The 15,045-nt window shown below is 36.4% G+C and overlaps 1 protein-coding gene across 8 annotated transcripts in view; it reads left to right on the top strand.

The window, feature by feature from the left end:
• The window catches only part of CLCC1 (chloride channel CLIC like 1), a 31,304-nt gene extending 19,969 nt beyond the window's left edge, over positions 1-11,335 (top strand). For 7 of the 8 annotated variants that reach the window (XM_044000359.1, XM_044000357.1, XM_044000358.1 and 4 more), the window contains 5 exons: positions 273-366; positions 3,532-3,629; positions 3,934-4,080; positions 6,208-6,540; positions 7,565-11,335. In XM_044000359.1, coding sequence (XP_043856294.1) covers positions 273-366; positions 3,532-3,629; positions 3,934-4,080; positions 6,208-6,540; positions 7,565-7,840 — 948 coding nt within the window. In that variant the 3' untranslated portion in view covers positions 7,841-11,335. The remainder of the gene's footprint in view (positions 1-272; positions 367-3,531; positions 3,630-3,933; positions 4,081-6,207; positions 6,541-7,564) is intronic. The other variant, XM_044000363.1, reaches the window with a different exon arrangement.
• The last annotated feature ends 3,710 nt before the right edge of the window (positions 11,336-15,045 follow it).

Raw genomic sequence — 15,045 nt, 5'->3', positions numbered from 1 at the left:
AAAGTCACATAGTGACCACTGTAATTAGTGATCTTAAATCATACCTAAATGCAGTGGAAATATGATCTTATATAGTGAATAAAGAACAAATGTTTTTTGTTTTTATAAATGATAGACCTTTTTTTTCCTTTAAGTTTCTTTTAAAACATACTTTGGTTTCATAATGATGGAGTGAGTGTGTGAAATAAAATTGATTGTAATGTGTTGCCTAATTGACTTAATGGTATCTTTATCACTAGCAGTTAAAAACTTTCCTTATCTATCTTTATTAGTTAGCCTTTGCAAAACATCAGGCTGAAGTTGCAAAATTGGAACCATCAAACAATGTTTGTGCTGAGAAGATGGACTGGGTTGGAGGCCTATTTGGTGAGACCCTTTGTTTGCCTTAGCATTTTTTCAGGGAGAAAGATAACTGGATCATGGTTGTTTTGTTGGAATTTCTAAAAGCCATAATCAGCTTTTTAAGTTTGTAAACGTTTCTTAGTAATTCCTTTTGAGATTTAGAACCAGGAATTGTTTAGAATTTTTATTTCATGGGTTAATGGAAGAAATCCAGTTTGCCCAGTCCAAGTTGGAGATAGTTTCTCTGTGAATAATGAGACCCTTCAGATGCTCCTATTTTAAATGAGATTGTGTTGGTTTTGGAGTCTTCTCTAGGAGATATGTAACCACTCAAAAGAGTTTGATTTGACTGTCCATGTAGAAAGACCAAGTCATCTGTCTCTCCAGATTCTGACATATATTTGGAAGGAGAACTATAGAACTTGTCCATTGGTATGTGTATTTGGGAGCTAGAATTCATGTAGATAATGAGTTGGGACTGGAATTAAACAGGAAAAGAGTGACAGCTGATAGATATGCCAGAGCATCCCCCCAAAGGAAGGTCTCTAACATGTTTGGTGGACCTCTTGTGGTGAACTTATGGAAGGACATGAAAGAAGAGTTACGTAGTGTAGACAGGCATGGATAGGCTGCATTCTGCATCATTGGAGACTCCAAAATGAGTGAGATCACAGATCCAGTCAAGTATTTTAAATTGCCTAGAAGCTCCATTTTTTTGTTTAAAAAAATATTAGCTAAGGACCAGTTATAAATAGTCTCCCTAAGGCAGTATATTTCTCGTAGATATATATTTTCTTGCAATGGCTTGTTAATTCCCAGTAGTTCATCTCCTTTTTCTTATAGAACAATCATATTGTACATTTTAATTTTTTTACTAAAGTGGAAGAAATTTCAGCTTAAGTATTTTTCAAAACTCAGTGACAGATATGAGTCTGGAGATAATTTTCCTCAGTATCCATTGAGTATTGATTTCATAACCAGTATAAAACAAGGAGACATACTCACTTAAGGTATTTGTCAGTGGCTTACAAAGTGCAAAGCCCAACATAAAATGATTCCCTTTTGACATAAGGTTCTCCAAATGCTTCTGTTCCTGAAATCATATTAGAGCTAGAAGGGACATAAGGTGTCAGCTGGTTCAACTCCCTCATTTTATAGACAAGCAACCTGAGTATCCTAGAGGCAAAGTGATTTTGCCAAGGTTACTTTGCTGGGTAAGTGGGAGAGCCCAGTCAAATGCTTTCCCCACAGTGCCTCATTGGCAAGTGAGATAAGCAGCTGGTACATAGTAGGCACTATATAGAAGCTAGCATTGTCGTCATCATCATTATCATTATATCATACTAATTGCATCAACCCTTGAAACATAATAAGGCCTCATGGTGAAACCCCCAGAAATGCCAAAGGGATCATTCTAACTGTCCAGGTTGAAAAAAACAAGTTAATGAAAAAATACATAGTACTCAGACTCTGGCATACGGCTAGAGAAGTTGACCCATTGAATGACTCCATTAATATGTATATCTTGGTCCAGAATTGAGCAAGAAGAAGAGATTGAACCTAATTGAACCTAAGAATATCACTGAAAGCTGACAGAATTCTCCTGGTGATACACTTTGACTGAAAATCATGGAACAACATGATCTCCCAAGAATTAGTTACAAGTAAACCAAATGGCAAGGGAAAGATTCATAATGAGTGTGAATAGGGTGCAACATGTTACTAATAGTGACTGTCATGCACAAAATGGACATAATGGTGGAAAAGGAGGTGGAACTGTTGTAGTAAGCATGAAAAACCATAGATAGGAGTCCTGAGTGCTAGCCACACTGGTCCTTTTGAGCTAATTAAAAAAAAACCACCTAGAGAAGGGATGTCAGTATGTTGAATGAGCCCTCAAGTTGTGTAGGGGGAGGGGTGTTTCTTTGTGAGGTGAGGAGAAAGAAAGGAAAGAGTCTGTGACCAGCATCGGAGGGGGAAGAAATGCTCATGCAAATACAGCAGGACCAGAGGACCATAGAAAATTTTGGTCTTGAAGCCATTTATTAGGGTCAAACCATGAAAAAAACATTCTTATAAATAAACTGTTTGGGTTGGAAAATTGATTAAAACCAGGAATGGTTTAACTTTGGGGACTTTGTTAGAAGCAAATTAAAAATTCAGCAGATTTTTCAAATCAAGGTATCCAAAGTTATGGGAAATTAAATTTAATACAATTCTATTTCCATACAGAATGAATATAAAATTACTTTCTTCTGGGAAGGCTATTCTTATCTAAAGGGCAGCTAAGTGGTGGAGTGGATAGAGTGTTAGACCTGAATCAGGAAAACTCATCATCCTGAGATCAAATATAGCTGTGTGGCCCTGGGCAAGTCACTTAATCCTGTTTGTCTCAGTTTCCTCATTTGTAAAATGAGCTGGAGAAGTATTTAGGCCGAAAACCCCAAATGGGGTTTTCAGAGAAGAATTGAGCATGACTGAAACAACTGAACAAACGTTCTTATCTAAAATGATCTATTTAGAAAAATTAGTGTGAGTTGATACCTGTATTCCTCATTTAGAATTATATACATCCAATTTGATGAAAAATGTCTTGTTTTCAGACCCATTATCATTGCTAAAGCAGGGCTTATGGCTAACATACCATTGTTATAAAAGAAGAAACTTGGGCAAACAGGTTGTGTGAAACCAGCCATTTTTTCCCTTATGCCAATAATGCCTTCCATAGTGTGCTCTTCCTGCATAGAATTTATTGGCTTTGGAGTGTTCTTGTGAACTCTGCTTCCCCTTCCTATCTAGCCCTTTGGATGAATTCTGGCTCAATCCAGCACAGCCTGTGGTTTATTGTCACTGCTACTTCTTGAACCACATCCCTTTTCTCATAGGAGTGTTCTTCCCTCACGCCTCATTGATGGTATGTGTGCATTGCCCTTATTTTACCCTAGCACTGGGGATTTAACACTGAGACTTTGGAATCATTTTCAGTTAAGAAGTACCAAATCTTAGAACGCACTAAGTAAACAAGTAGAAATTAAGTAGAAAATTAGGAATATTGGGAAACTTCTTGAAAAATTATATAGAATGGAAAATGAAGAGGGGAGAATAAAACAAATGGAACAACTAAAAATAGTGAAACTTGTTACTTTATTAAATTCAGTATTTTTTTTCTCTTTTCTTTCCCCTAAATAGAATGGTTTAGAAGTTCATGGACATTTCGTGATGATCCCTGCCAAAAGTATTATGAACTACTATTAGTTAACCCTATTTGGTTGGTTCCACCAACAAAGGTATAGAATATACTTTGTAAAAATTACTTTTTCAGATTGGGTTAAGAGTCCCTGTGTAGTCATCACAGACTTATTAAGCGTTTTAAAGTCTTTCCACCATGAAGCTTTGACCTGTCTAAAGACCACTCTAATTTCAAGTAACAAAATCATTTTCATGGTGATGCTGGTTTGTGTGGGAATGCTAGCAAAAGTCACCTGACTTTAGTACAGGTACACAGTGACTCTGGCTCACTCTGTTAACATTTGTCATTTGTCTGTGGTAAAGAACATAATTAGTGTTGCTAATGAACATCTGTTGTTACAGGCCTTGGCGATTACTTTTACCAACTTTGTAACAGAGCCGTTGAAGCATATCGGACAAGGAACTGGTGAATTTATGAGAGCACTTATGAAGGAAATACCAGTATTACTTCACATTCCAGTGTTGGCCATCATAGCTTTGGCTGTTCTGGTTAGTATAAGCCATTGTTGCTACTCTGGCTTTTAGAGTCTAAGCAATGCTAAAAATTTGTACTAGCCTTGTTTGTATAATAGTATAATTTGATAAGAATGTCAAAAGTAGGTGAGACTCGGAGCAGCTGGATGGTGCAGTGGATAGAGCACCAGCCCTGGAGTCAGGAGTACCTGAGTTCAAATCCAACCTCAGACACTTAACACTTACTAGCTGTGTGACCCTGGGCAAGTCACTTAACCCCAATTGCCTCACTAAAAAAAACAACAAAAAAAGGAGGTGAGACTCATTTTCATTTACACAGATTTTTTTGCCTTAAAAGCAAGTAATTTTATAGTTTGCTTTTTGAAGTTTTAGAAATAATAACTTTAGAAATAGTAACTGATAACTTTTATTTGCAAACTTATCATTTGACTGTGGTAAATTGGTACAGATAAAATCATTCTCCCAATCAACAAGCATCTCTTCAGTTCTGGTGTGTCAATCACTGTGTTGGGTGCTTGTGATACAAAGACAAAAGTGATGCATCTAGTTTTCTGCTCTTAGGAGTTTACTGTCTAGCCAAGGAGGTAACAGGTGTGTTGTGAATATATACAAGTATGTATAGGCAAAATAGATACAAGGTAATTTGGGGGTGGGGAAGGTACTTGCAGCTGGGGGTCAAGAAAAGCTTCATGTGAAAGGTCATACTTAGGCTCAACCTTGAAGAAAACTAGTGATCCTAGGAGAGGGATGTTAAGAGGGAGGGCATTCCTGGCAAGAGGGATAACCAGTGGAAAGGTGTGGAAAAAGGAGATGGAATAGCATGGGGAATAGTACGAAAGCCAGTTTGACTGGACTGTATAGTAAATGGAGGGGAATAATGTATAATAACAGTGGGAAGTTAGGTTAGAGCCAGATTGTGAAGGATTTTAAATCCCAGATAGTAGCTCTGTTTGCTTTTTAAGGAAATAGGAAACCGCTGGAGTTTGAGTTGGGGAGGGATAAGGTCAGACCTTTGCTTTAAGAAGATCCTTTAGCACCTGTGTGGAGGATGGATTGGATTAGGGAGTGGCTGGAGGCTGGGAGACCAATTAGGAGACTGTTGCAATAATCTAGATGAGAGGTAGTGAGGGCTTGGGACTAGGTTGGTGGCTGGGAGTGGAGGGAAGGAGTGGAAGAGAGGGGTTTATAGAGGAGTACCTTCAGGACTTGGCAGCTGTGAGGGAGGGAAAGGGAGGAGATGATGCTGAGGCTGTAAACTCACAGGATTAGAAGATGGTTTTGCCATCCAGAAAAAATCTTGAAGTCTGGGGAAAGAGGAGTGCTGTTTTGGTAAATGAGAGTCCTTTCCTCTTGGTTGGGGAGGGGTAAGGGTGAGACTTTGTTTTCACACTGGTCTATATATAATTTTAAACAAATAATCTAAAATGTATACTTTAAACATGTACCTTATGGAAGCCAACTCTAAGCAATACATAGAAACATGTTTCATAAAGCTTTAACAACATTTAAATTTCTAGCCTTCAATTTAACTATTGGAAGCTAGGTGGCACAGTGCTGGGCCTGAAGTCAGGAAGACTTGAAATCAAATCTAACTTCAGACAGTTCCTAGCTCTGTGACCTTAGGCAAGTTACTTAACCTCTGTTTGCCTCAGTTTCCTCATCTGTAAGTTGGAGATAATAATAGCCCCTACCTCACAAGGTTGTTGTAAGGATCAAATGAGATAACTGTAAAGTGTTTAGCACTGTGGAAGTGCTATGTAAATACTAGCTATCATCATTATTTTTATTTCTAGTTCACTGAGAACATTCTGTTAACTATTGAGTGATTTCATAAATTAAATCAGTAACCTGGTTCTATTCTCCCCTGCCCCCAAAGAATGCGATTCTCATAAGTAAACTGCCATTTTAAGATGTTTATATCTTTGCATATCAAATTACTAAAAGTGCATGTGAATTTTACTGGCATCCTAAATAATACTTTTAACTTAATTTAGTTTGTTATATGCTACATTTAATAAAAACTTTAGGGTATGTATGCGTATACATTTCTATACATATATATACATATATGCATGTGTGTGTTTGAGATATAGGTACACACATTATTTTATAGTTATGATTTCTATTTATTTTGCTTATTAGGGTTTCTGCTATGGTGCAGGAAGTTCAGTTGGTGGATTTAGATATTTAAGAGACTCTGAAAGAGAACCTCACCAGGCACTACATCAAGGCAAAGGAAGACCACAGGAGGAAATTGATTATAGGCGCTATGGTGGAGCAGGTGATACAGCTCTCTGTTGTCGAAGCCATGTTTGTCAGAGAGATCAAGGCCCTTATTGCAAAGCAGATGAGTGTAGAGGAAATGTTTTGAGAGAGAGATCTGTTGGCTTAACTGGCAGCATGAACCCTGAAGTACTACAGGCATTTGACATACCAGATGCAAAAGCAGAAGAGCATCCCAAGGTGGTACCCCGTGTAAGTCAGCAACTGTTTTATTTTGGTGTTTCTTCATACTAAGTCTAGATCCTTCTAATTGAGCTTTTATACTCTTTTATGCTACAAAAAATTTGTTTATCTTTTTAGTCAGCAATAAAGTTATACATTTAGTGACTTTCTCTTCATCAATTTAAAAAGTTAGCCCAGTCTTCCAGAAGGAGATCAAAGGTTGATAGCTGATTTTAAATAGTTTACTTTCTGCAAGGAACTGAATATTGTAACAAGGTAGCTGTTGAAGACTGCAATTAATGAGAAATTTCACTGAAACCATAAAACAAAATAAAACTAAAAGTGCTCTATTGGAAAGCAAAAAGTTGAAAGTCACTGAGTCCCAAGGAACTACATATTGTACACACAGATTTGGAGAAAAGGGATCTTTCTGATTTTATATTAGTCTGACTAGAATATTACCTGTTAACTGTGGAGAAAAAGTAGGATTAAAACTTTTTTTATGAATCCCTAAGTGGCACTTTTGGGGGATGTATCTTTCTCTTCCTTTGTAAAACCTGAGAGGCCTTTGAAACTTAAGAACAAGGGTGGGGAATTGTTTGTGGAATCTCTTACCTTGGAAATCTTTAAAATAGAAATGCTACTTATTTGCTGCCAAAAGGCAGCATTTGAACTAAATAATCTCTTGAAATTTTACAATCCTCATATGCTAATAATTTTAGGGTTTAGTCACTAATATTGGTAGCTTCCTTGTGCATAATATTTGAATAAAATAGTTCATTTCACTTAATATTGACTATTTGGGAGAATTCTGGAAGCTATCAAGTTTTAATTCTGTGAATAGAGGGCAAGTCACTTAACCTGTGTACCTGACTGAGAATATTTTGAGTAAGCTAAGCTTAACAATATTTCTTAGAATCTTTATTTTTGACACAAAAGTGTATGCATTTGGAATGTGAATTTATTCAGTCCTATGACTCCCATTCTGTTAACTACTAATCCTCCAGGCTAAATTAATTTTTTAAAATTTAAGTATGGATTCTCCATTTCACAGCAGAAGTCACTCATTTCGAATAAAAATCCAGAAGAGATTTGTGAAATCCCAGAAAACAGCAAAGTGAAAGAAAGTAAAAGTAAAACAAGCCATTCGGCAGAGCCATCCTGTGAGCAGCAGACCACCCCAGGGAGTCAGGAAGGCGAGCTTCCAGCAGGTGAGAACCTGCTGAGAGATGAGGCTAGAAGCAGCCTCCCGAAAGCTGGGGTGAACAACTTATCCACTGTCTCAGCTGGGAGATTGGAAAAGAATCAAGAAGACGCACTACCTAGCTAGGAGGAAGAGGCTGGCATGGACAAATGTGAAAATGTTGTGGTCTAGCATTTGGTTCTGTTTTAGGGTTTTTCTTATCAAGCATTCTGTATTCTCTATTGCTCTGCTGGTATTCTCTGCACAAGTGCCAACAGGACTGACAGAAGTGAAATTACTAGCTCCTATAGCAAGTAAGTTTGTAAAAGTAGGTGAATGTATTTCTACATTTAATTTCATTTTTCTCCTTTTAGTATTCTGGCATTTTCAGTTTATTAATATTAATTTTGGAGGAGGATCTTACCTCACATTCTAAAATGGAAGTTAGGTAATCAGAGCTATTGATGGTTTGTTAAATATCACTAGTTCTGGTTAGTTAATGAAAAGTCATAATTACAAAGTATTTTTAAAGAAATAGTTCTAAGGTATATACAGTGAACAAAAATTATGTATAACAATATTGCCAAATAGATGCCCTCCTTCTTCAATGGCTTTAATGAACAGCAGAGAACAATTGACAGTGTGTTGTATGCAGATAGTGCTGCTAAAGTGATCAAGTGCTTAAAATTAAGGGGTTTAATTTCTTAAGTGGGACAAACATTTCTAGTCCATCATCAGGGAGTGTGCTTAGTTTTTCAGACTAAAGTTTACTCTTGAATGCACCTAAACTTATTTTCATCTTAGCTCTTTGAAGCAGCACTTTGCACTGGGTATTCCGCACTGCCCCAAATCACCAGCCAAGGCGGGATTTACATGTAAACCTTTCTCTATTAGACCCCCTAGTCTGAGCATTAACAATTGTACAGTGAGTGAAACCTTCAGGGCTATTGAGGTTCTAGAGTTATCTGCCCAGATGCTGACTGCTCTCAGACCAAAGAGTTTATTATGTTCTAGTTGTTCCTCTTTATTTCATCTTTTACAATCAGGTTTTTTTTCTGATACGTTGTGAGAGCATAATAAAATTGCCAGGGGGAATCCCAATAAACAAACTTGTCTATCATTGTAGTTACTGCAAAGTCAGGAGACTCTAGCCTAAGAATAATCAGAAATACAGTGCGTGAACTTTGGCAAAACTAGTGTTGTAAGTGTGGTCTTTTTTTGTTTCCTCTTAGATTGAGGGTACTAAAAGTGTCATCCCGATAAAATTACCTATATCATCTCTAATTTGCTTGACCCAACTATGTTTTCATAGAGTATGTACAACATAGTCCCAGTCTCACATTACTAATTAGTGGAGTCTAACTTAGAGGTTTTATTTTATTGACCATTACATACAGCATAGAACACTAAGGCTTTTTTCTTAGCAGGATACAAATACATGGAGGAGTCTTTCATTCTGCCCGGAAAATAAATTAGAAGTTTTGTGTATTGGTTAAGGTTTTTTTTTCTTTCTTTTTGTAAAATACCAGGTGCCCTTTATCTTAAGCACATTTGTTTAGCAGTTTCCAAATTTAAATATTCTCTTAACTAGGAAAATTTGGCATTTAGTTGTGTCTGAGAGCCAGCATGGAGTACTGGATAGAGATCTCATCTTAGAGCCAGGATGACCTGAGTTCAAGTTCCACTTCTTAACACATACTGATGTGTGACCTTTGGCAAGTCACTTAACTTCCCAGTGCTCTAGGTATCAAACTATAATTATATAGAAGGTTTGGATCTTCATTATTAGAGTGGAGTTTCCTCTTAAAATTCCCTATACCAAAGAAATCCCAGGTGTAGTCCCTGCCTTTATCCCTTAGTTATCCTTTTTTAAAGCTTATATAATGCTTTGGGTTTTCAAATCCTTAATTATTTCCCCACATAGATATTGTTAATATTTTACTTTATTCACATTTTCCGTTAAATATTTGGTCAAGGAAAATTTTCATTTCTAAGTTTAATTTTACTGCGCCATGGTTACAAACATAAGAACACATTATTTTTGTATAATGCCTAGTTAATGACATTTGATACATAAATATTGATTTAAATTTTTTCACACCTTTTCAGGAAGACATCTAACGAAAAAATATTGAGATGTACTTTGTCATAGACTTGTGGACATGGAAAAAAGTTGAGAGAGGAGTAGTTAGTTGTTCCCTTGAGCCCCATAACCAGCCTAGGATTTTAGCTGATTGTACCGTATTTTTAAGTCATTATTTTTTTTAAAAAAACATTCACCATTTTTTAGAGACTCCTATCACTGGGGTTGTAAAAACAAATTGTTGCTGAACATATGCCCTCATAAAAGATTGATTTTGTAAAAACAAGTTGACTACATCATTTCACTATATAGTTAGTTGGTGGGGAGAATTGAATCTTGTGTATTCTTAGTCACTCTTTTCCATTATGGTTTCCTTTGTGGTTCAGACACATTGAGACAATTATGTTGCAGAAAAATCACTGGGAGTAGGTTGAAGCTTTTAAAAATAGTTTTAAGGAAGTACAGTTGATTTTTGTCATTTTGTGGTAGTTATGTTCTATAAACCCCACAAACACTAAGTTAGCCATTGCTTCTAGGGGAAATATAGGGATAAGTTCCTGTGAACCTCTGATCACAACATTTACTTTAGCACTTTCTGGAGGGACCTTATACAGAAGGGCAGATTTTCTCTTCCTTCTTTTGCACTCACCATATTGTTGATTCATTAACATTAAACTCCCACTACGTTACTGGTGCCTGAACACAGCTTATTTAACACGTGTATTTGCTCCAAGAGGCACTTCACAGACTTCTTGCACTTAGCAACACAAGGCAACATTTCAATACAGTGTTTGAGGGCCATTTTAAACAGCAGATCATCTGCAAAAAGGTGGAAAATGTGGCACTAAATAGACTGGGAAAAGGACCTTGATGATAGTAGCATGAGAACTGAAATAAGAGGCCAAGAATAGCCTTGTTTAACTTTGGCTGGGAACCTGTGCAACAGGCAACTCAGATACTTTGCCACTCAGTGCATGACTAAAAATACCATGAGTGCTGATTTCAAGGTTAAAAGCTAATTTCAGTGAGTAGGTAAATTTGAGAATATGGAATCAAGAAAGAGGATTACCTGTAATGTTTATAAGATCTTTTAAGAACCAAAATGTATTCATAATAAATTTTTATTTTTATATAAAGACTAAAGTGAAAAGTTTTGGTTTATCACTTTTTTGTAAATTATATTTGAAGTTTCACAAACTAGGAAATCTGGCAAAAAACAAGCATTTGAGCTGGCAAGCTATTTTAATACTAATGCAGGAAGTGGCTACTTACGAAGCTTGTGTCTCTAGGCAAGTCACATAATTTCTGTGCCTCAGTAAAAAGAGGGAGCTTCATTTGCTGGACTCCCGTTGAACTTTAAATCTGTGATCTTATGAAACTTTGCCTTCATGTCCATAGTTTCTGCTAACTCATCCATTTTCTTTACATTACAACATGATTTATGTGGGTTTATTTTATATCCTGCAACTTTGCTGAAGTTAATTGTCTCGATTAGTTGGTGGTTTGTTGTTTTTTTGGGTGACTCAAAATCTCTAAATAAACCATAGCATCTACAAAAAGTGATTTTGTTTCCTCTTTCCCTAAGCCTGTTCTTTCGGTTTCTTTTTCTTGTCTTTTTGCTGTAGCTGCCATTTCTAGTACAGTATAGCTATCCTTGCTTCATTCTTGCTCTTATTGGAAAGGCTTATCTCCATTACAGATAGTGCTTGTTCTTTAGACAAATCCTATTCGTCATTTTAAGAAAAGCTTCATTTATTCCTGTGATTTCTAGTGTTTAACAGGAATGAATTGTATTTTGTCAAAAAGCTTTTTCTTCTCCTACTAGAATATTATTTTTGTTGGACTTCTAAGTAATCTGGTCAGTTATGCTTATAGTTTTTCTAATTTGAACCAGCCTTGCATTTCTGGTATATAAAAATCCAGCCTGGTTGTAGTTACAGCATGATCTTTGCTATGCTATATTTCTGTAGCCTCCTTGCTCTAATATTTAAAATACTTATATCAATATTCATTAGAGAAATTGGTCCAGTTTTCTGTTTTGATTCTCCCTTAGCTTAGGCATCAAGACCACATTTGTATCACAGCAAGAATTTTGTAGGTTCCCTCTTTTACCTATTTTTTTCCAAATAGTTTATGTAGTATTGAAAATAATTGAATAACATACACACTCACTTGTGTGGAGTAATCTATCTAAACCTGCAGGAAAGTAGGAGGGGTGAAAGAAGGGAGGGCAGATTGGGAGAGGGGGCAGTCAGAAGTAAATCCCCTTTGAAGAGGGATAGGGTAAAAGAAGATGGAATAGAGTAAATATCATGGGGAAGGGAATAGGATGGAGGGAAATGTTAACAATAGTAACTGAAAAAGAGAAAAGGAAAAAATGTACAAAAATATTTATAGCAACTCTTTGTGGTGGCTAAGAATTGGAAATCGAAGGAATGTCCATCAATTGGGGAATGACTGAAGAAGCTGTGGTATATGATTGTAATGGAACATTATTATGCTATAAGAAATGACAAGCAGAATTTCAGAAAAACCTGGAAAGACTTATATGAACTGAGCAGAACCAGGAGAACATTGTGCACAGTGACAGCATTATTGTTCTGTGAGCAATTGTGAATGACAACTACTCAGCAATACAGTGATCCAAAACAATTCCAAAGGACTAATGATAAAGCATACTATCCACCTCCAGAGAAAGAACTGATATTGATTGAACACAGACTGAAGAATGCTGTTTTGTGCTTGCTTTTTTTTTTACTTGAGTCTTTTTTATATAAAATGACTAATATGGTAATGTTTTACATAATTGCACATGTATAACCTATATCTGATTGCTTACCACCCCAGGGAGGAAGGGAGGGGAAGGAGGGAGGGAAGGAATGAGAGAGGGATAGAATTTGGAACTCAAAACTTTAAATAAATAGAGAGGGGCGGCTAGGTGGCGCAGTGGATAGAGCACCGGCCCTGGAGTCAGGAGTACCTGAGTTCAAATCCAGCCTCAGACACTTAACACTTACTAGCTGTGTGACCCTGGGCAAGTCACTTAACCCCAATTGCCTCACCAAAAAAAAAAAATTTTAAAAAGAAAAGAATGTTAAATAAATGGAGAAAAATTTTAAAATAAAGAAAATAATTGTTCTTTAAATATTTAGCAGAATTCACTTTAAAATCTCTGCTTCTGGGGCCTTTTTAAAATTGGGAGTTCATTTATGCTTTAATTTACTTTTCTAAGGTAGGGTTAAGTATTCTATTTCCTGTTCCATTCATTTTAGTGAGGCAATTGGGGTTAAGTGACTTGCCCAGGGTCACACATCTAGTAAGTGTTAAGTGTCTGAGGCCGAATTTGAACTTGGGTACTCCTGGCTCTGGTGCTCTATCCCTTGCGCCACCTAGCTGTTTCTGTTACATTCATTTGAGCAATTCATATTGTAAATATTGGTTTATTTCATTTGTCAATTTTATTAGCTTACATAGTTGAGAGAAATAGCTCCTTCATTGCTTATATTAATTGGTTGTGATTATATTGGTTTTGTTGTTTTAAAAATTTTTTTTTACTCAAATTAGCTAATGGCTTATCTGTTTTATACTCCCTTCCACCGAGAAAAAAGAAGTTTCTAGTTTTATTTCTTGAGTGATTTTTTTTAACTTCCAATTTTGTTAATCTCTCCATTGATTTTTCAGGATTTCTATTTTAGTGTTTAATTCCTTGTTTTGCTCTTTTTCATTAATGAAAGAATTTAGAGATATATATTTTCCCCCAATGACTTTTTTGGCTACATTACACAGATTTTGGTATGGTGTGTCATTGTTGTCTTTATCTTTAATGATGTTATTGTTTCTGTAATTTGTTCTTAGATCTACCCATTCTTTAGATTTAATGTCACTTAAGTGCCAATTAATTTTTAATCTTTGCTTCAAAGTCCATTTATTGAATATAATGTTTTATTGCATTATGGTTGGGAAAAGATATGTTTAATTTTTCGGCATTTGTGAGGTTTTGTAATCAGTTTTTTTGCATGTCCCATGTACAGCTGAGAAATAGGTGGATATTCCTTTTTTTGTTCCTATTCGCTATTTTCCAGAAGTCTTAGTTTATCTACCTTTTCTAAAATTCTATTCAGATCCTTAGCTTTATTTTTTGATTCAACGTATCTAGGCCTAAGAAGGATAAAGAGCAGTTAGGTGGAACAGTGACTTGCACCTGGAGTCAGGAATACTGGAGTCAGTTTAAATCCAGCCTAAGATATTAGTTGTGTGACTCTGGGAAAGTTACTTAACCCTGTTCGCCTCAGTTTCCTCGTGTGTAAAATGCTTTGGAGAAGGAAATGGCAAATCACACAAGTATCTTTGCCAAGAAAACCCCCACTGGCCTCACAAAGAGTCAAACATGACTGAAATGATAAATTGAGGTTTTTTCACACTTTTGTTTAACTTTTTCTTTAAGAGTATGGATGCTATTCCATTTGGTGCATATATCTTTAGTATTGATATTAATTCACTGTTTATGGTACCTTTTAGAAAAACTTCTCTCTCTTAGATTTATTTTTTGCTTTTGCTTTGTCTGAGATTGATTACTACTGCTGCCTTTTTTAAACCAGGTCAGATGAGAGTGAGGTTCTAGTGTCATATGCTCCTTCCTGCTGTGGGATTGCTTTGACAGAGTGAGGGCCCAGGTGAGATTAAATGACAGTTTTTCATAGATGTAATCAGTGCAGCTTCATGAATGTGTTCAAGTCTGTTCAAAAGTATGTGAATAGGAGAGGAAAGGAATAATCCAGGGTTGGCATTTGGCAAGACCTAATAGGTAATAGGGTTAAGGGAGCAAAGAATTGAAGAATAAAAAGACAGTGTAGAGTTGAACTGGTTTGCACAGAGTAGTTGATAATGGGAAGGGAAGAGAATATAGCTATTAAATAGCAAGGGCAATGATTTGGGAAAGAAGAGTATAAAGAAAGATCACCATAAGGACAGAGTTTAGGGGGTCATAAGGGGCAGCTAGGTGGCACAGTGGAGTCAGGAGGACCTGAGTTCAAATGCGGCCTCAGACACTTAACACTTACTAGCTGTGTGACCCTGGGCAAGTCACTTAACCCCAACTGCCTCACCCCCCCCCCCATTAAAAAAATGCATACAGAAAGATGGGAATGATTATAATGGGATAAAGGAATTTTGGAGTTTATGAACATGGAAATTGAACATTTAGGGGTAAAGACAAGGTCTAGGGAGTTCTCCATCTCCAGGGGTAACTATAGAGTCAAGACTGTAAGAG

The sequence above is a fragment of the Dromiciops gliroides genome, chromosome 4, assembly GCF_019393635.1.
Source record: "Dromiciops gliroides isolate mDroGli1 chromosome 4, mDroGli1.pri, whole genome shotgun sequence".
NCBI classification, from domain to species: Eukaryota; Metazoa; Chordata; class Mammalia; order Microbiotheria; family Microbiotheriidae; genus Dromiciops; species Dromiciops gliroides.
The sequence above is the reverse complement of the archived record's forward strand: the minus strand, read 5'-3'. Positions and strand labels throughout refer to the sequence as shown.